This window comes from Lissotriton helveticus, chromosome 11 (genome assembly GCF_964261635.1).
Source record: "Lissotriton helveticus chromosome 11, aLisHel1.1, whole genome shotgun sequence".
NCBI lineage: Eukaryota > Metazoa > Chordata > Amphibia > Caudata > Salamandridae > Lissotriton > Lissotriton helveticus.
In genome coordinates, this window is record NC_136072.1 from 259,708,620 (window position 1) to 259,729,781 (window position 21,162).

General features: G+C 41.0%; 1 protein-coding gene across 1 annotated transcript in view; it reads left to right on the forward strand.

The window, feature by feature from the left end:
• The window catches only part of LOC144790775 (phospholipid scramblase 1-like), a 209,036-nt gene that overhangs the window by 54,146 nt on the left and 133,728 nt on the right, over nucleotides 1–21,162 (forward strand). The window contains exon 3 of the mRNA XM_078665470.1: nucleotides 7,455–7,497. Coding sequence (XP_078521596.1) covers nucleotides 7,455–7,497 — 43 coding nt within the window. The remainder of the gene's footprint in view (nucleotides 1–7,454; nucleotides 7,498–21,162) is intronic.

Below are 21,162 nucleotides of genomic sequence, written 5' to 3' on the forward strand. Positions count from 1 at the left end.
GAGCCCGACATTGTTTAATGTCTACACTACCCCTCTGATTAGGCTGATATCATCATTTGGCATTGATGTGGTGGCATATGCCGATGATACTCAACTGATCCTAGTCCTTGATAAAGACACTCAGGACTGGGAAGCCAATCTCAAATGCTGCCTGACGGCTACCTTTGACTGGATGAGGAGAAACCATCTGAAATGTAATACGGGAAAGACTGAGATCATGCCGATGGGCCCACAAAACGACTTTGTCCCCAGACTATGGTGGCCGGAGAAGGCAGAAATACCGCCTCATACTACAGACTCGGCTCGTAATTTGGGGATTAACTTTGACTCTGATCTGTCCTTCAAGCAACAGGCACTGAAGGTAGCAGGGACATACCTTGGTATCATTAGGGGGCTAAGGAAGTTTTTTGATCTACTGCCGCTGGAGGCTAGAAAAACTGTAAAAGTTGCCCTTGTGACATCAAGGATAGATTACTGTAATAGTCTCTATGCTGGTACTAACAAAGTGGTCACCCATAAACTCCAGATGGTGCAACATGCAGCAGCCAGACTGGTGCTGAAGTGGCCGAAGAGATCATCAGCAACTGCTGCACTAAAAACCTTGCACTGGCTACCCATAATCAAAAGGGTCCTCTTTAAAATACTGGTCATCACCTTTAGAGCTGTTCACTCCTTAGGGCCCAAATACCTATGAAAAAAGTTCACCAGGTATCATCCAGCCCATACCCTGCGTTCCTCAAATGCTAATCTGCTATCTGTTCCAGCTTTCAGACTTAGTACGAGAGGGGTTAAATCTCTACCAGTTCTAGGTTCAAAAGCTTGGAATACTCTTCCTCCACACCTTCGCGCACTGGAGAGTGAAACGGAATTCCGGAAAGAACTTAAAACTTGGATTTTTAAGCTACAGGACACCATAGCTAGAACTCTAGTGTTAAAGTGGGATTAGTCAACATTAGCAGCCGAACCTTTTTACATCACTGGGTCATTCTGTTGGCGCCTAGATGCTCCTTGGAGCGATAGTAGCGCGGTATAAAAAACGCCTTACATTACATTACATTCTGACCCCTAGGTTTTTAGCCCACCCTCTAGGGGCAGGTGCTTCTCCTAATTCTTTCGGCCACCAGTCAGCGCTCCAAAGTTTTTCTGCCTTGCCAAACAACAAAATCTCAGTTTTAGAGGAGTTAAGTTGCAGGAGGTTTTTCCTCATCCAGCTGGAAATGTTCATCATATAAGTAATACACTTTGCTTTGGTTATGCGGGGTTGTTCTCTATGTGTACTATCAGCTGTGTGTCATCAGCGTGGGATATAGTTTCAAAACTGTAATTTCTGATGATAGAGGCTAAGGGGGCAACATAAAGATTGAACAGCGTGGGGCTCAATATAGAGCCTTGTGGAACCCCCTTGTCCACCACAGTTGTCTGTGACACAAATGAGTCCAACTGAACACATTGTTTTCTGTCAGACAGGTAACTCTGAATCCAGTCAAAGGCCAAGCCTCTGACACAAATCTTGAAGCCTGCTCAACGGGATACGATGAGAGATGGTGTCAAAGGCTGCCGACAGGCCAAGCAGCACTATCATGACTGGAGAGTCCTTGTTTAGTGCCATACTGGGCGTGTCTGTAACCTCTAGTAGAGCGTCCTCGGTGCTATAGGATGCACGGAACCGGACTGGGATGGATCTAGTACTTTGTTGTGTTCTAAATAACTAGAGAGATGTTGGTTAATTATTGTCTCCATGATTTTGGAACAACAGGGGAGAAGAGAGATTGGCCTGTAATACTGTAAGTCCGTAGGATATGCTAAGGCCTTTTTAAGCAGAGGCTTAATGCATGCATTCTTCCTTGTGCCTGGGAAAGTCGCAGTCGCTAATGAGATATTACATATCTCTGCAAGTGAATCTGCTATGACCGGGGATAGTTCAGACATACCCGCAGGAGGTACTGGGTCTAAGACAGACCCCGAATTTGCCTGAGCTAGAAGGGCGGCTACCTGTTCGCCGGTAATGATAGGGAAGTATTCTAATATCGGGGAACAGGGATTTTCCTGGAGAGGGGCTCTCTCATGAACATCTTCTTGAACATCCTCATGAACCATATAGTTGTGTCTTTTCACTATTTCAGTTACAGGCAGGAGATCTGTCAGAACACCTACAAGTCCAGCAGGGCTGGGCCAGAGTCAGTCACAGAGGCTGAGCTGCAGTCTGACTTCTGCACAGAGGTCCAGATGTCTTGCAAATTGAAAATATTCAGTGGTGTTGAAGGCAGATCAGGGTTGGATGGGGCTTGGGCAGATTACTTTTCGTATTTCCTGACTATAAATGAAAACAATTTACATTATCCTGAATATCTGACAAATAGCCTGCCCTGTGGTTGCACTGGACACCCTTAAAATAACATTCAATTTTGGAAATGAGATCCCGTAGGCAACGGATAGTGGAATCATTTTGCCCACAATCACAGGATGTGGGTTCATGTGCAGCCAGGATTGGAGATCACGTCACCGGATGCTGACTTCCCTTGTGACTGTGTAATCAGCAGATCACAGCCCCACAGACTGCCTAAAATCTGGGAAGACTTACCTTCAGTGCTGCCATTCTCTTTCTCTCACCAGGAGCTGCAGATTTCGCAACTAGTTCCTTTGGGTAGCCCTGTCCTCTCGGCTCACTCCCGGTCCAGGAAATGTGTGTGCATGGAGCTCACTGTGTAAGCAGTAGAGGGCTCCTACACTTACCTATTTTCCCCTTGGTCATCACCCCCCAGGAATGAAGTGGTGACACCATGGGGTCCGACTTCTTAGTTCCCTGAGGGCCTCATCCTCCTGTGAGGAGGGGGGCAGGCTGTATTTTGCAATACACAGCCCATCATCCCAGTGTCAAAGGGAAGAACACTTGTGTTGTGCTGCCCGCCTCATGCCCAATCTGACCCCCGCAACTCCACCAGGCAGGAGCTAGCACGAGGACTGGCGATCATTGGCAATCCCTGACCCCGCCATTGGCTGGATCAGGGGCTGCCAATGCTCATTTGGAGGTTTGGGGATCACAGCAGCAATGCCCTGAACCCCTACATTGCAGAGCCTGGCGAGGGCTCAAGTGTGCATGTCGGGCTAGTCGAAGGCAGGCACTCGTCCAGCCTAACGTGCACTTCGCCCTAAGGAGGCCTGGTACCTGCCTATCATCAAGCAGGTTCAGAGTGGAGGCTTCACCTGCCCCCACTAATGTAACCTCTTTGCTAAGCATGCTGTGCACTCCTAAAAAAAAAATGGAATCACCCATTAACATTTTACGGCAAAGAAACAGGAGGGTGATGCCCCCGCTCCCCTATAAAGATACCGATCCTCATTTTCTTGAACAAATTAGGGCGATGGTGACTACTTCCTTTTTGGTGAAACATTTTGGACAGCAAAGACAACATCATTTGTTTTAATTTGTTGTTACTGTTTGTCTGCTTTTCTAAAACTGCTTCCATTTCTTGTGGAACCAGGGGAACCTCCTAAACAGTGGAAAGTGTGGTTAGACTTGTTCCAAGGTTATGGACAGGGGTTAGAGGAAGTAGATTGCAATTCACTAAGACCTCTTTATTTGTTAAAGCATTGTTTGTGGCCAATCGTCCTACAGAAAGAGAAAAATTGGCCTTCTGCTATAAATTGTTAATCTATATGTGTACAATGTTGTCTTGAAAAAGATGCATTAGAGATGTGGATGAAAAAAAATATTATGTTGGGGAGGTACAAACTTCATACAAGAGCACAAAAAGAGGGGGGATACTATAGACCACTATTTACCCACTCTAGGGCTTTGGTGGTCACATTGAATTTGAGCACTTAACATATGACCAGGTGTGGTAGTGAAAGCACCTTAGAAGTGTTAGAGGCTGCCTACTGGAGGAAATATTATCAGATTACATTGTTGCGCTACAGGATAACACTTTAGGTGGTCACAGGTAAATTACTATGTGAATTAAAGGATGGAAAGCCACTACCTACCAAGGTAATGTCTTGATTGTTAATCAACAGACTGAAGGAAGGTAAGCATAGGTGTCAGGATTGGGAAATAAAGTATAAATTGAAGGTGTACCAAAATATGAGCGCACATGTTGATGGAAAGGAAAAGAAAAAGAAAAAGTAACAATAGATGGTCTGATGTATCTGTTCAGCAGTATGTTACAGAAAAAACTTGGTTTTATTGATAAAGGGTGTGCTGGTTAGTCCAACCCATTAAGTGCCGGCAGTCATGAGGTATATCATGAAATTAACTAATGGGAATGTGTGAAGTGCGTCAAAGTGCTGAAATAAGAATGAGGCGAATTGAAAGAGGTATAGGTGAAGATGAAGAAAGCAGTTTCCAGGAGTTGCGTGGAATTAATAGTCCCAAGATGGTTCAGTTAACAGATCTGCGACAGATAATTTTGATCCATTACATGACTTTAACTTGCCATTAATGACCACTTCTGGTGATGGTGTGGAGTAAACTGGTAAAGAGCCCTGACATGGGAGTGTGAAGAATCATCAAACTAGGTTGGAATTAGTTTGATTCAAGAAGTAGTTCAAAAGTGCTTAAGGTAAACAAACACTTCAATGATTTTGTTCAAAGGTAGATGTTTTTTTTTCTTTTACATGTGTATGTATAAAGTGGGAAATGTGTGGGATTGGCTTGGAATGTCCATGGGTGTAATGAATAAATATTGTTTATGACTGTTGGTGCATGACTGTAAAGTAGAAAAGAGGCGTATGTTGGAATAGGTTTAAGTGTAGTGAGTCAGTTGGGTGCTGGATGTAGTTACGGTCACTGAACAGATCACTCTTCTTCCACCTTGGACATATTTTTTGTAGAAATAAAGATTGACTATGATTCAGGTGACTTTTCCAACTGGACTTCAACAAATCTCTTTGTAAGCTATGCAAAGAACACAAAAGATAACATTCATCTCAATCAATGTATTGGAGTTATGTGCTTTTCCTGGACCTAAAGACCTTTTTATCCCTAATCACGCCACATTGAAACTGATTCACATGGCTAATACTCCTACTCTATTTTACATTAGGAAACTTTATGCTGCTTATCCCTTCTCTCTTTCAATGGTCAATTGAGACCTTAAGAAGGAAGGGTAATCCATATTTTGTGTCTGTCTCCCATTGCAGTGGTGCTGACCTGCTGACCCTTATGGCGGGCTTTCTGAGTAAACACTTACTTATGATTCAAGTGTGGTGCCACAGCCAAGACAATCTTGCTTCCAATTGTGAAGGCTCTACTGTCATGATGTCCTGCACACCTTCAGATTTCAGACTCTGTCAGGGGTAGTAAGGAAAGAGTGAACTCTGGATGCTCACACACACTTACTGTGCAAGCAGAGCCTGCATTGTCCATACCCCTTGACACAGATAGGACCAAAACAATTGTTTTCTCTTCCACATGCACACAGATTTCCTCTAGGCCCTCAAAACCAGAGGATGTTTCTCACTGCAAATACATTGGTATTGCATTTTCATGAAGTATGTCTTAGAAAAAAAACAGCCCTACAAGCCACAACCATGTCCTTCTTTGCTTTGATTTCAATTGTGTAGGTTTATCTTTTGAGCCTCTTTTGAAGTTGGTGCAGCTCAAATAGACTCCCCAGGCCCTGAACGGCTTGGTATTGATGCCTCCTGTGATCTGGAAGGGATTGAAGGGCTCTCAGAAAAAGGTTTTAAAGATTTCAGCAAGTACAATGATGCGAGCAGTGAGAGTGTAGATAGGCTTAACTGGATCAATATGATTGGCAAAAATGTATATTTTAACATTCTTTATTCCTTTCAGCTGTCCCCATAAGAAAATATCTCATCACATTGTTTACATGCAATTAAGTGGGAGCGTTGAATTTGTTTGTTGGTTTAAAAGAAAATGTCCCCAGGTATAGAAATTACCAAATACCCTAAATAGGTTTGATATCACATTGACACTAATGGAAAAAGCTTTGTTTCCCTTGGCTATTTCCTTGCCATTGGCAATGGAGAAGCTCTATTTGCAGGTTCATCCGTCTATTAGTCTAACTCTACACTCATTGGGTAGCAAAGGTTCTTTTTCTTAGTTAACAAAATTAGCTGATCCTAAATAATGCAATGAAATCATGAGAAGCAGCTTAGTATCACTCCTATTTGGCAATTGTTTGATGTATCCATCCAGAATCGAGCTCAAGTGGGGGTCGGGGGTCGGGGGGAGATGTGCATCTATGATTTGAATGTCAAGATCAATCTTTGCTATATTTTATTAGAGTATTTCATGTTCTTGTTTTTATGTAAGAAATGGTTAAGTCCTTTGTTTATTAAATTCACTATCCACAAATGGGCCTATGTACAGAGGTGTTTAGGTCATTCGTAATGTAATGAATTTGTAATTGCTGTCCACAGTTTTTATGTAATTTAAATAGATGTCATTTATTGATGCGAAAAGCTATGTAATGGTTTTAGAAGACTTTGGGTCTGATTTAGACTTTGGCAACCAGGCCACTCCATTGCAACTGCAACTGAGTACCCTGACTGCCAAACTCTCAGGCAGGCCCGTACTCCCTATGAGTCGAGGAAGCGAAGCCATTCCACCATCCATCTTACTTATAGTGGGCAGTCTGATTGCTTAATTTTTTTTTTAATATACTGTCAGAACCAGAATTAGGAACAGTAAAAACAAACAAATAACCCCACACCTTGGATAGAAACTCCCATGATGTTGTGGCCATTACTTTAAATTTTCCAAAAACAAACTCTTGCTTTGGGTGTTTGTTTTTGAAAAGTATTACTTGTGGAAGAGGATCAACGATTTTTTATAATCTATGGACAGTTTTTAACTGTTTTTAGAATTGTATGTGTAAAATGATATGTTTCGTGTTTTTATGTATGTATCTTTTATGGCTAAAAGCTGCAGAAATAAAGATTTCTGAATCTGAAAAGTAAACACATTTAATAGTTTGATATAAGTGTTCATCACAAATAACAGATGTACACCAAACTTTTAAATGGCTTTTTATGAACTGCTGTGACAGCAGGTCATACAATTCCATATATTTCACTGCACTAAACTTTGAATTTTCCAGACAGTCTAGGTAGGGGGAAGATGTAAAGTCCTCTACCACCTTTACTCAATTTCTATACAAGTTGCGATCCAGTGCCTCAAACAATGGCTTTATGCTTCATAGGAGGGTATGTGTGGGGCAGAAGGGGGCGTATGAGGGCCACTTGTGGGCTTCCATTACAACTGGTATAATCAGTAATCAATTTATATGGTTGTAATTTGATCTGTACAGCATTTTTAATGACATCTAGTCAAACCATGTAGTCAACTCTTCCACTTGAGCCTTACAGAATTCTCAGTCTTTACTGACAGTCGAAATGCAATTTCATATAAGGATTCACTTCCATTGTTGCTTAATGTGCGTGTATCAATTTTCCTTAATTTGCAAAATCTTTGTCTTTTTTTGTTGCAGATAGACCAGTTATTAGTTCATCAACAGGTTGAGCTGCTGGAAGGTATGTGCCTTATTATACTGATGTAGTCATTTTAGTTTCTGAAGAAAACAGTTTCTTATTATTTCAATGTATCAGCTTCTAAGCAATAAACAATTTTGACCATAGCAAAAGAATAGTCGGCTACCTTTTCTTGCATGGTTTCTTAAACATAAAACATGGGGCGGTATAAGGAAAAGATAGGGTTGAGGTGGAATTTGATCGGCCAATGTTCGATTTAGATGTCTGTATGAATAAATACACATGAACAGCATAGGACGAGGATTATCATATGTCCACATTCAATTAGATTGAATGTGTGCAAATTGACATTAAAAAAAATATGCAAGATTAATTTCTCTAAGTTCTTTTGACTGTCCCTGGAGTTAATGAGTGCTCTATACAATCTGTATAGTGCATAGGGTATCGCTCCCTGTTGCCTATATTTTTTCTAATAATATGGCGATTTGAGATAATAGTTGTAAGGTTACAGTTGATGGTTTCTCAACAAGATTTTGCTCGCAAATCCAATCACAGAGTCCCGCACATTCTTACTTGCCACTTATGTTCCCCATTTCTACTTGTGAATTTAGTGTCCACGTCGTATACTTTCTCTGTTGTGATGCATTTTCATACAAAGGGCATATGCTTAGATGTCCCAACATGCTCTTTGCATTGTCAGCTGACATTTTAAGCTATTGGTCCCGATTCAGAAACATTTTTGTGCACCTGGAACTTGGGCGTACAGATACTATTCATTGCTAGTGTAAGTTTGTGTTGCATTCACAAATAACGAATGTGCATTTCTAAACAAGATTGCTCATACTTAATATTATACCAATGTGTGTATTATTGCAGATCAGCAAATTCGCACCCGGTTGTGGATTGTGGGTGTTCCACAATGGAGTATCTGCCTTACCTTTTGAATACCCACGCACATATGAGTATGTGCCTGTAAACAACCTTGGGCAGTCAAGTAACCCACTTCCCCACCGCGGGTAGAGTATGAAATGTACTCCAAGAGGGTCAGCTTTAAATCCGTAACCAGAGTGGGAACTACAAGGAAGCGCCCCTAAAATTGGTGAGGGTATAGGAGAAGGGGTTCGCCAAGCAGGAAAAATTTGCAGATGCAGTTGGACTTTGGCAGCACACTTCCACATGTCTAAATACATACCTGCTTCATATAGAACAATTTAAAAGTGCTGGCAAGAAAACTTGAATTATTTTCTCACACTAATTATTATGGGCAGCATTCTAGAATATTTTCCTTTGCTAACTTGGCATCTACATACATGGATCAACTTCAGGATCAAACAGTCGTGGTCTTACCCCAATAGAGACAGTCCCTTTAGAATGCAAGGCCACAACTCTTCTGCAGTTTCAAGGAACCACAACCATGTTTCGGCCTTGTCAGTGAAGCCCAGCTTGAATCTTATGACACAACAAGCATGGAAACCATATCCAGGCATACTTATCACGATTGATAAAAAGAGATCATTTTAATGTGCTACCTGAGACACCCAAGTGATGTGGATTTGCACCGATATGTTGTTGCTTATTCTGTCATCGGAGTGGAAGCTTTACTTTTCTAATGAATTCACAGATGGAACGTGGCTTAGTCCTGGCCTATTGTAATGGAGCTGCACCACAGCATCAAGGCTGATATGTGGTTGGCCAACTTCTGATGACACAATGGGCTGACAGAACACAATGCCTTGGAAATTCACCTGGATTAATCACCAGTGGTCCTATCAAAGCAGTTCCATTCAATTATTACTCGCTGTTCATTGGCTGCTGTCATGCATGTGAGAAGGTACAAAAGAATTCCAAAAGTAAAGCTGCAAGAATGACTGCTACACCTTCCCAGAAGTACTCCTGGAATGATTTGTGAATTCTTAAACCACACATTTACTTCAAATGTATTAATATTTATGGAGGAGTAAAGTTTCCTTTTTTTGGAGTTCCCCTTTGAAACTTATCTGATGGAACCAAAGTAGTACCAATCAGAGTTATGTCGAATTCGAAATGTAAAGGGTGTGGATAGTACCAACTTTTGTAAATGCTTTCAACAGCTTCCGCCAGACTGGTTACCACACAAATAGATCCAACTGGAATTCCATCATCGGGTTCTTCTTAACTGAAATTTGATTGGTATGTTCATAAATAGCAGTTTTAACCAGGCACTAAAACAGTAGTCCTCCACATTGTTAAAACTGTTTTGGTGTTGCACCCAATCTCGAAAAATCGAGTTTCCACCCTATTTTGAAGATTGTGTTTGGATTCCTTTATTGCACCTCATGGAAAGAAGTTCTTTAAAATTATTTTCTCAAACACCACGTTACTCTACTTGAAGCAAAATTATTTTGACAAATCTAGTCAAAATATATGGTTCGATGTTCTGTGACAAACTGCGTAACATTTTTCTTTGCTGTAGAATGCTGGCAAGCTTCCTCATCATGCGGCCATGTTAGTCTGCTTCTCTTGCTTCTGACAAGATGTTGTTTTTCAGCATGGCTGAAAATAAATCTGTGCACAGCCTTGGCATCTATTCACAGAATACACCCAAGGGAAATGGGTCCTCAAATATATATTGACCTCAAAGCAACTGTTGCCAATATAACCAGCTGCTGGCACTGTGGAGATGCTGTGTCCCTTTTGGGGTCCCCCCTTAGTGTGGTAAAAGCTTTGGCAATGTAGTCAGTAAACAAAATGCAGTTCTCACTTTCAGTGGTGGTGTTCATGAATATGAATCATTTCCATATAACCTGCAGTGATAGTAGGATAGTGTGACCGAATACCAAGTACCACTGTTGTGGTTCTTATCATACACTGATTGGTCAACATGGTGACATACAGGGTATTGTGCTTTAACTTTTTCATTATAAGCTAACTCCACTTCTTTCACATGCATTTGAGGTGGGATTGAGTAAAGTCCCTCCTGGGTTCCCTCCACACGTGATATAATCATTTGTTATGGTTGCAGTGTGTATATAGCCAGAACTTGACCCAAATGTATTGGAGTGCTTCACACCACCACCAGTTATATTACTCAAGGGACATTCATTTTATGACTAAACATGTCGGAGGCAGCTATGCCTGGTATATGTACATCCATCAACTGTATCTGGCAGTAAAGGCTAAATCTAATAGTCGTAAGCAAAACATACTAGAGTTCTTTCTAGTGGTGCTCACATGGTGACAGCACCTAGCCACATTGGGTGCAATTCGCTGTATAAGAAAGTCCAATTGAAACGTAGATGAGTGATTTAAATGGGCCAGTACTCACTGGTACCGAGTACCAGCACTCATTTTTTCCCCTTGAGTACCTGCACTTTTCCTAGAACAAAGAGAGCACCTGTAGTCATGAGGACCTGACTTTAACCCAGGCAGCGCTCCCTCCATCACTCAACTCAGCAGCAACGTTAACAAGCACTGCACAGAATTAATCACAGGAGCTCTTGTCGCCAGGACACAGCGTGAGCTACTTTGGAAGTCATCAAAGCAGGGCTGTGTCTACAGAGTGATTAGCTTATCCATTGATCTTTCACAGTGGGCCTGAGAGGGGCTGTAAAATCTAATGGTTGATGGTTAGATGAACTATTCAGGAGAGACCAAAATACATTTGTTGATGCTTTCACCATTGCCAGACATCTAATTGTCTACTTGCATGTGTAAATAAGAAGGGATCTGGTTACCAAACTAACTGGTCTCTATTTTATCGACCTTGGACAGACAGTAAGTCAAGTGAAAAATGTGAAATGCTCTTTGAACAGAGGTGTTTGCAGCCAGTGTTAAAACACTTAGGCCTGAATGCCACATGGATGTGCACAGCTGTGTTTATATGAAAAGCCAGTAACTGTGTTGCAGGCTAGGGATATGCGTGTTATTCACACTCATGGTTGCCATTTATTGCACACTGTCATCGAAAACCAAAGGCAAGAAACATACATTTTTCATTTATTTTCGACTCCCAGGTGGTCGTCTGTACAAGTTACATGATACAACCACAGAAAACCTATTTAATTTGTAATAAGCCCCATCTCTAACCAGCACTTCATGTCATCGGTCATATTTTGATTCAGAAAGACCATCTTGCCATTTATAATGTGACTTGCAAGCTTGCTCCTTTTCTTTTTAGTATTTCTGTCATCGACAATTGCGAATGCAAAAATGCATTTGACATTTAGTATAGTAAGTATTGTGGAGAGGATGTGGCCTTACGGCTAGGGCAGCTAACCTCCACGGTGGGGAACCAGATTCTAGTCTCTGATGGGATGCCTAACATCCTATTATTCAGGGCAAATCACTTAATCTCACTGTGCCTAACAAAAATAAATGTGTCCTTGTGTAATGCAACTGGTGCTCATGAAAAGCGCTCTGATACCTGAAACCTTCTGGTCAAGTTTGCGCTATATGAAACTCTAGATATAAGGCATGTAACATGAATTATTAGCTGAATTAACACACATGGGATCATGGTGTGTATTTTTTTTAAAATTTCAAGAAAGAAGTTCCCTTTGGGCAGTATTACACAACATGCATATTTACATGGACAGCACTACATTCACAACAAAAAGATGAACAAAGAGGAAATGTAAAAATAAATTCTTTAAAAAGTATACAATTTATTCAGATAATTATTAAAAACATGATCCAGCCCTATCATCAATACATTACTAATCAATAAGGAGATATAAATACATTTGGACATACACAGTTAAAACAAAGAAATGGGAATCACAATAAGGAAAAATAATTCCTATTAAGACGAGGGAAATACAATAGTCAACCAGAAATCAACTCTGATTCATATTTCAGTTGCAGTCAGAGTTGTTGTCTCCACAGACTTAGCGTCATTTCCATCATATATGCATCGACGCGTTTCGGCAGGCAAGTAAATAAATAGCCAACAACTTCTTCAGGAAAAATTATTTTGTTCCCACACTAACATGTAATATCTGTAATATAAAAACAGTAAAAAATAATATGTTACATAGCCCCAATAGTTAAAAATAGACAACATATATTTTTACATAACCTCAATGCTCAAACTGTAAATCGTTTATACTAAGACAACAAACACAACAGACATGCTAGCATTTCATATGTTTGATAGTCAGTGCAAATAGATAAAACACAGAATAAAATGGGGTTGAAGAACCTTCATTTTCTGCCATAAAGTCAAATATAGTTTAGGATATATATTATGGTCTTAAGGTAAAAAAACCTTCATTAATTTCCAACAAATTGCAGTAACACTAGGATGTGCCGAGCATCGGGCAAACCACGCCTCCATATGCTGACATTGAATATGGACCAATGGGCTTAGTGAATGACCAATATCTGAAAAAACACATTCCTATAACTGAATCCTAGTCGCTAAGGAGGTTATTGCCCAGTACATATCAATCTCCATTTTTTAAACCAAAGGGATGCACATATAATTACCTTTATTTGTCGAGTTTAAAAAGACCTCCAATGTTGAAAACTTTATTTAGGAGGACACTTTGTTGGTTTCTGCATATAAGAAAAAAGAATACACAAAGCGCTATTCTAGCATGAGCCAGTATATATATATATATATATATATATATATATATGAAGTAAAATCTGGTTCTACAGCAGTTGCATAGTAAGGAACACACCTACGTTATGTTCTCTAGCCCCACGGCTATATATCCAATAAGTGATCATTCAATAAGTGTTGAGCCGGTGCTGAGATTCAGTGAGTCTACAGAGTGAAATCTTTTTGTAGCTGGCTCTGTCATGTGCTTTCTTCTCTCCTCTCCCACTCCATAAAACAGCAGGAAAAAAAAATCAAAGAAATTGTTTCTTCGCTCAAAATTGGCACTGGCACTTACCACAATTGAGAAAAACCAAAGGTGATGATGGACGGAGCGCTGACAATACAATCACTCACCCCCAGTCAACTGATCTGGGTTAAACCATCATCGTTCTTTAGCTCACTCCTCCACCCTAGTTCAGACATGGCCATATGCAAATCAGTCTGACCCTCTGCCTCATGGGAACAGTCCAGCCCGAACTGCCAAGCCATGTCTTCCCTGGACCGGAATCAAGCTTCCCAGGACCTGTTTCTGGCATTACAGCCGTCTTCAGCCGGACTTGCTTGACTCCAGTGGCAAAGTGAGTAAGGGACTCACGTCTGAGCATACCCTGCCAACTTAGAGCGAAGAAAGAAAAACCAAAGTTGGCAGTTCGGGCTGGACTGTTCCCATGAGGCACAGGGTCAAGGCTGATTTGCATATGGTCATGTCTGAACTGGGTGGTGTCTAGTGCAAAAAAATTATGGACTTAGGCCCAGATCTCTGTACTGGGGTGAATGTATGTCATTGTTCTGCATTCTGTCCATCAACTGTTGTTTTGCATTTGTCACCCCGAGTGGAATGGGTATGCTCAGACATGAGTCACATGCTCTCCACACCACTGGAGTCAAGCTATCCTGGCTGAAGACGGCTGCTAGCCAGAAACCGGTCCTAGGATGCTTGATTCTGGTCTAGGAAAGACATGGCTTGGCAGTTCGGGCTGGACTGTTCCCATGAGGGCCAGGGTCAAGGCTGATTTGCATATGGCCATGTCTGAACTGGGGTGGTGTGGAGTGCAAAAAAACGATGGATTTAGGCCCAGATCTCTGTACTGGGGGGAATGTATGACATTGTTCTGCATTCTGTCCATCAACTGTTGTTTTGCATTTTTCACCCCGAGTGGGATGGGTATGCTCAGACGTGAGTCCCATGCTCTCCACACCACTGGAGTCAAGCTATCCTGGCTGAAGACGGCTGATAGCCAGAAACCGGTCCTAGGATGCTTGATTCCGGTCCAGGAAAGACATGGCTTGGCAGTTCGGGCTGGACTGTTCCCATGAGGCACAGGGTCGAGGCTGATTTGCATATGGCCATGTCTGAACTGGGGTGGTGTGGAGTGCAAAAAAACGATGGATTTAGGCCCAGATCTCTGTACTGGGGTGAATGTATGACATTGTTCTGCATTCTGTCCATCAACTGTTGTTTTGCACTTAGCACAATTGCACTTTGTGTAAAGGTATTGGCACACAGCTGTGGGAAAGGAATTTCGCAAAGTTCTGAGAATAACACACGACTTGGACAGTGGATTCATGGGATTTATAAAGAAACAAAACTTTTTTTGATGTTGCAGTTTTATATAGATTGTATATAGTTTGTATATGGAATTCAATCCAAAGGTATTGAAGCGCTTTTCCGATTATATTATACAAGGAAACATTAATTTTTGGTAGGCCCTGGAAGATTAAGTGATATACCAGAATCACAGGATGTTGAGCTGATGCTGAGACTCGAACCTGGCTCCTCAGTTCCAAAGGCAGCAATTCTGCCCTTTAGGCCACATTCTTTCCATACACAACTTGCTGTACAAGTGAATTAGTGTGGGACGGTTATGCTAGTGCTCAAATTGGACATGCACTGTCATAATGAAAGTAGTGTTTGAAGTGCAGCAGTGTACTTGAAATTTGAAGTCAGTCTGTTTGTGGCTGTCGTATGGAAATTGAAAGAAGCATGATCACACAACCCCCATGTATACAGAAGCCTTTCTTATTGTTTTTAGGAGCTAGGTCAAGTCTAAACCCGAAGGCATTTTTGGTCTGTTTTGCAGACATGCATCCTTTCCACCTCATTTTCTTCCAGTGCTCAAAATCAATGTCCCTAGTCTAGTAGAATGTTTTGATTACTGTTCATGCCAGCTAATGATTTGGCTGCAGCATCAGATTTGGAAGGCGGGCATTGGGTGATGGGCTGGTGCCTACGGGTCACCTGTGGGCCGGCTTTTGTTAGCAACTCTGTCAACCGGGCTATAGAGTCTTACTGTCTCTTCCCCGCCAGGCCACTGTAATGTGCGGGCCTGCATCAGGGACTTGCAGATTTGGAGGAGGTAGTTCCCAGCAATGTCGCTAGGTCAGTATTCCGGCCACTGTCGACAGAGCAGACGGTCAGAAGCAGTGTCATACTTCCCTGCTTTGCAGTTAAACTGTAGCACCTGGCTGAGAGCAGGTTATGTGGCCGATGGCCATCATCACCTCAGCTACCCTGGAGCAGCAGCAGCAGATCCGTGCTTTTCTTCGTCCCCTCCTATCCCCTGCCAGGCCATTGCCCGGAGGCTATAGTTGAGTGGGGAGGGGAAGAGTAAGTGAAGTAGCCTCGCTGAGAGCCTGTTGTTGGCACCTTGGCTCCTGAGTCTTTCAAGCCTTGGAAGGGGGGTGGTGTATGTTTCCATAGGCCTCGTTGTGAGGCAGCTTTCCCAGAGAGAAAAATTGAGAGGATGTAATGTTGGTGTCAGTGGTTCTGAATTTGGAAATAGGGTAGAGTGCCAGCCTCAGCTTAATATCCTTTGATTCTGGGCAAATTACTTAATTGCCCAAGGCCTAAAATAAACATGAATTTGATCTTCTGTAATGTGACTGGTCCTCATACAATTGCTGCCCTTGGGCTGAGTTCATGCTAAAACTGCAATAAAAAAATAACATGTTTCAAGAGTCTGCAAAGTCTGGAATATTATAATAAAAGAGGATTCATTATATAATAATAAAAACATGTGTATCCCTCCTTAACCAAGCTTTTCTGTCTTTGTTTAGTTTTTAACTCTGTCGCGGATCATTAAAGGAGCTTTGGACCACATTTTAAACTGTGTTCACCTTATGTTTATTGTTTAAAGTACATATTGATCAGAGGAGAAACTCCCAGCTTTAGGTGATTTTCTTCATTTTCCTACCGGCCAGGACATCAAAATAACAGTAATGCCAGTTGAAAAAACAGGCAGGTGGTAAACATAGCCACAACAGGAGTTGCGGCCTTTGGGCCACTTTATTTCACCTCACTCACCCAGCCAAAATGCAGGGCTTCTAGTTTTCAACAATGTTTCTGGTTCTATGAGCTTTAAAATACAGAATTTATCAAACATTTCTCTAAAAATGAGCCCAATGAGACTAGCCAAATGCTGTTTCATAAACAGGTGTGATACGGGAATGTGTACCACTTTTATGGGGGTGCCCTGGCCCAATTGTGATCTCAATCTGACCCTGCTTGGCTGCAACTTTCACAACAGGCAAGTGACATTTTGAAGGGGTGTTTATAACAGATCGGACATTATTCTGAAAAGTAGCATTTACTTACTTTCATACCAGATGGCGATGCTAGAATGCGACCAAGCCACTATAAGTCTTCTCAGCCAAGAGATACCATTATTGATCAGATCCCTGGTAAGCACGGTAATCATGTGCTACTGGCACGGTTCTCCACTGGCACTTCCACTTTAACTCCCAAAGACAGTTGAGCCATATGTGTACCTGCTTGTAGCATGCACCTGGGCTATCAAACATATACAGCAATGTTCAGAGCCATAGGCTTCAAATGCATCTCTGAATTTATTTTCATGGCTGCATTGTTTTTAAAATGGTCACCTCCCCTTTGCTTAAGGAGACATAGTGGTTTCAAGCAAGGTGAGCAGTTACTAGAAGCTCCCATTACCTCTACCATTCATATGGCACCTTTCAAAAGTCTGCACCATAGATCCAAAGACTCTTATGGGGGAGGAATCGATAAGCAGGTCTCATCAAATGTACCCGATATCTGGTTTTCAACCTTTGTCCAAAGCAAACGTTTTGAATCCAAGAAAAAGCTCTAGAATTTCAATGACATACCAAAGGCAAGTGTAATATCTTTGGTCTTGACGGACAACTAAGACTGGCCTGCTGAACTGCCTTTCCTGTTAGAGCTCAGTACGAACATTGAGTTATGCAGACTGATTATTAAGCATGTAACTTTCATCCTCTCCTGAATCACTATAAGGCGCCTCCTTCAGGCTGTAGACACGTTAGTGATGCAATTTCCAAATACAGCTGACTATCATTGGCATGTCGATGAATACAGACTCCGCAGACCACCACCAGATCTTCCACCATCTAATCAAAAAGACTTGATGAGAGTTTTACAAGTAGAGCAGATTGCACCTCAGTGGGGGAGTGGGGTGGGGAGGGCATGGGGAGAAAGGTATTTGAGGGACTTGTCTACTATAAATGTATGCAAGCAAATGGTAGAAACCCATGCATGGAACCATGCATCCTGCAAGAATTGTTTTTATGCTCTGTGGTGAACAGGGCATGCATTTCTGAGCGCAGCACCAGATTTAAATAATAAGCAAATTTGTTTTGGTTAAACCGGTCCCGCCCCTATCTGTCACCAAGACAGGGTGTAAAAAACATAATTGACAGGGGATGTAACGACAGCTTAAACCGCTCAACACGCAACAAAGTAATCTGAACACGTGACAGGCCAATGAATACATCAACTTTTTTTTATGTTTGAAAAAGCTTTATGGAGAAAATTGTTAACAAGCATAGGTATCAGCAAGAAAGAACAGAAAAGCGATGCAAAAATGATATAAAATAGGAACAACGCTGATATCAATATTAAGAAACAAACAGCTTTTTGTGGAATTTTGAAGATGAAGGAAAAGGGGAAGGGAGTGAAGAAGAGGGGAGGAGAGAATTAGAATTTAAGCTAGCAATATATAAGCATAAATAGTAAACAATGAATAGCAGCATACATATAAATGAAATAACATCCACAAGGAGGTTTAACATTTTCTGAGTTGATAAGCATAGATTTCTTTAATGCTAATGCTAAACGATCCAAATAGGAGGTAAAAGGTAACCAGAGAGATCAGTATTACGGGGTGGTTTACAGGAGGAGGCAATAGCAACATCCAGTCTGTGAAAATGGCATAGTGTATTCCACCAACCTTGTATGGAAATGTTCGTGAGGACTTCCAATTAGATTAAATGTCTTGAAATGCAAGAGCAAGCATAAGGTCAAAAAGGCCATGTGAATGTGTAGGTAAGTCCAAAGAATCAGAAAGACTGCCCAAGAAGAGAAGAGACATAGAATAAGGGACAGTAAGCGTAAAGATATGTGTAAGATATGACCAAATTTTGTCCCAGAATTTAGACACAACAGGACAGAGAAAAAAGAGATGAAGAAGATCAGCATTAGGAGTACCACACTTCCAACATTTAGAATCAGAGGAGGTTGAAAAACGTAACAAAGAAAGAGGAGAAAAATAAAGTCAATGATATAGATAGAATAAAGATTGAGTAAGAGAAGCAGAACGAGAAATTTTTAAGGATCTGGACCATATCTTATCCCAGAGAGCAACAGACCAAGTACAATCCAAGTCCACTTCCCAGGAAAGTTCCAACTTAGCTTTGATACAGTCTGGACTAGGAGAAGTAAAACATGTATAAACCAGAGACGCTTTAGGAAGGGTAGTGAGAATTTTCAGGAGAGGAGAAGTAGACATATGTGATGAGGAGGATGGGATGGAATAACAAAGGTCAAGAATTAGTGCCATAAGGATGGTGAACTTCTGTAAAAAGGATCGCGGACAATGAAATAAGAGTTTAAATTGGGGAAAGGAACAAGGCAAAACTCCATCGAAAAGTTGGTTAACCCACATGATGCCGTTTATTATCCAAGTGTTCCAAAAAAAGGGCCTATTATTTAAAAGGATCAATGAGTAAAACCGAATGGGGAAATTTAAAAAGGATTCAAGTGTGACAGTAGCAGGAGAAACCAGGGGCTTTAAAATAGAAGAAGTGTGTTTGAATAAGGGAAATGAGGTTTGAGGAGATTTGGCAGAGAAGCATATAATTTCATCAAAGGAAAAGGGGAGCAATAGTGTTCGATCAATAAGAAGCCAAAGTTGAGAAAAAGGGGAAGGGTCTGGCGAAAGCCATCTGAAGGCTTGACGTAATGAAAAAGATTTATGATAGAGAAGGAAATTTGGAAAATTAACTCCACCATTAGATTTGATTTTTTGAAGAGTTGCAAGAGAGATTCTAGATTTTTTGTTTCTCCAAAGAAACTTTGAAAGAGATGAGTCAATTTGTGTAAAATGGATTGCAGGAATATGAACAGGTAACATAGAGAAGATGTATATTAGAATAGGAGGTATCATCATTTTAATTGAATCTAAGCGACCCCACCAGGAAAGAAACCGCAGATTCCAGGCGGAGAGTGATTTATCAACACGGAACAAAACAGTGGACACATTTAATTTAATTGAAGAAGGAATAGAGTTAGGAAACCAAATACCAAGGTATTTGATCTTTGAACTATTCCAAGCAAAGGCTGTAGAAGAGAAAAGATGGGGAAGACAAGTTTTAGTTAAAGGAAGAATTTCGGTCTTATCTGTATTAATTATAATTAATCTTATATCCGGAGACCTTTGAAAAGAGGTTAAATTCAGATAATTAAGGGGGAACGGATACTTCTGGATCAGAAATAAATAAAAGAATATCATCTGCATATGCAGAAAGTTTCAGTTGATTATCCCCATATGGAAAGCCAGAAATGGAGGGATTATTACGGATGGATGACAAAAAGGGTTGAAGTGCTAAAACAAAAAGGAGTGGGGATAAGGGACAACCTTGACGTACACCAGTTGAAGAGCAAAAGACGAAGAAACCTGACCATTTACAAGCCCGAAGCTTTGGGTGTCGAGCATAAGAGAGAAATAAGGGATAGGAATTTGGAGCCAAAGCCGTGCCATCGTAATGAGGCGAACAAGAAAGACCAATGCACTCGGTCAAAGGCTTTTTCTGCATCGACAGAGATGGCGGCTAGAGGAATCGAAAGAGATGAGGCTTTATTCAACACATGAAGAAAAAGTCGAGAATTGTCGTAGGTGAGTCTGCATTTAACAAAGCCACATTGTTCCTTACCAATAAGATGGGGCAGGAAAGGGTCTAAGCTGAATAAAGTAATTTAGCGAATAGTTTATAGTCCACATTGACTAAAGAAAATCGGACGATAATTTTTACAGAATTGGGGATCATGACCATCTTTAGGAATAAGACAGATGGTGGCATCTTAAAAGATAACTTCCGCCTTACCAGATGAGCAGAATGATTGAAAAAGCGTGACAAGTCTAGGAAGTAAGAGATCAAAAAAGTGTAAATAAAACTCATCTGGAAAACCATCAGGACCAGGTGTTTTACCTTTAGTAAGGGATGATAAAGCTATAGAAAGTTCATGTAATCAGATATCAAGATCAAGATCCGGAAAGTTAGAATGAGAAGGAGAGGATTTAGGAAGTTTCTCAAGATAGGACTGAATAAGAGAAGGAGTAGGAGGAGATTCTGGACTATACAGCTGTTGATAAAATTTTTGGAACTGATTAAGTATGTCCTTATCTTTATGAAGGAGGTTTTTTTCAGAAGAGTAAATAGATTCTATAAGAGTATGTTCTTTACGTGACTTCAGATAATTAGCTAGAGGTGTTCCCAGACTTATTACGACCACCATAATAACGTGCACTACTACGAAGGAGAATCGAAGATGCGTTATTCGTAGTGGACTTATTGAACTCCAATTTTGCTCGTAAAAGTTCTGGGGAGATACATTTGTCTGAAGAAGTGTAAACTTTATGTTCCAAAGATTTTATATAAGCCAATGAGTCTTTCCACTTCTGGAGATATTGCTTCTTCTTCTTAAAAACAAAATCAATGATGAAACCTTGGCTTTAAAGGAATCCCAGAGTATATGGGGTGGTGTATTAGGGTCACTATCATGCAAGAAGAACTCATTAGTAAAAGAACGGAAAGAGGAAGAGAAATTAGGATCAGTAAGAAGGGAGCTATTG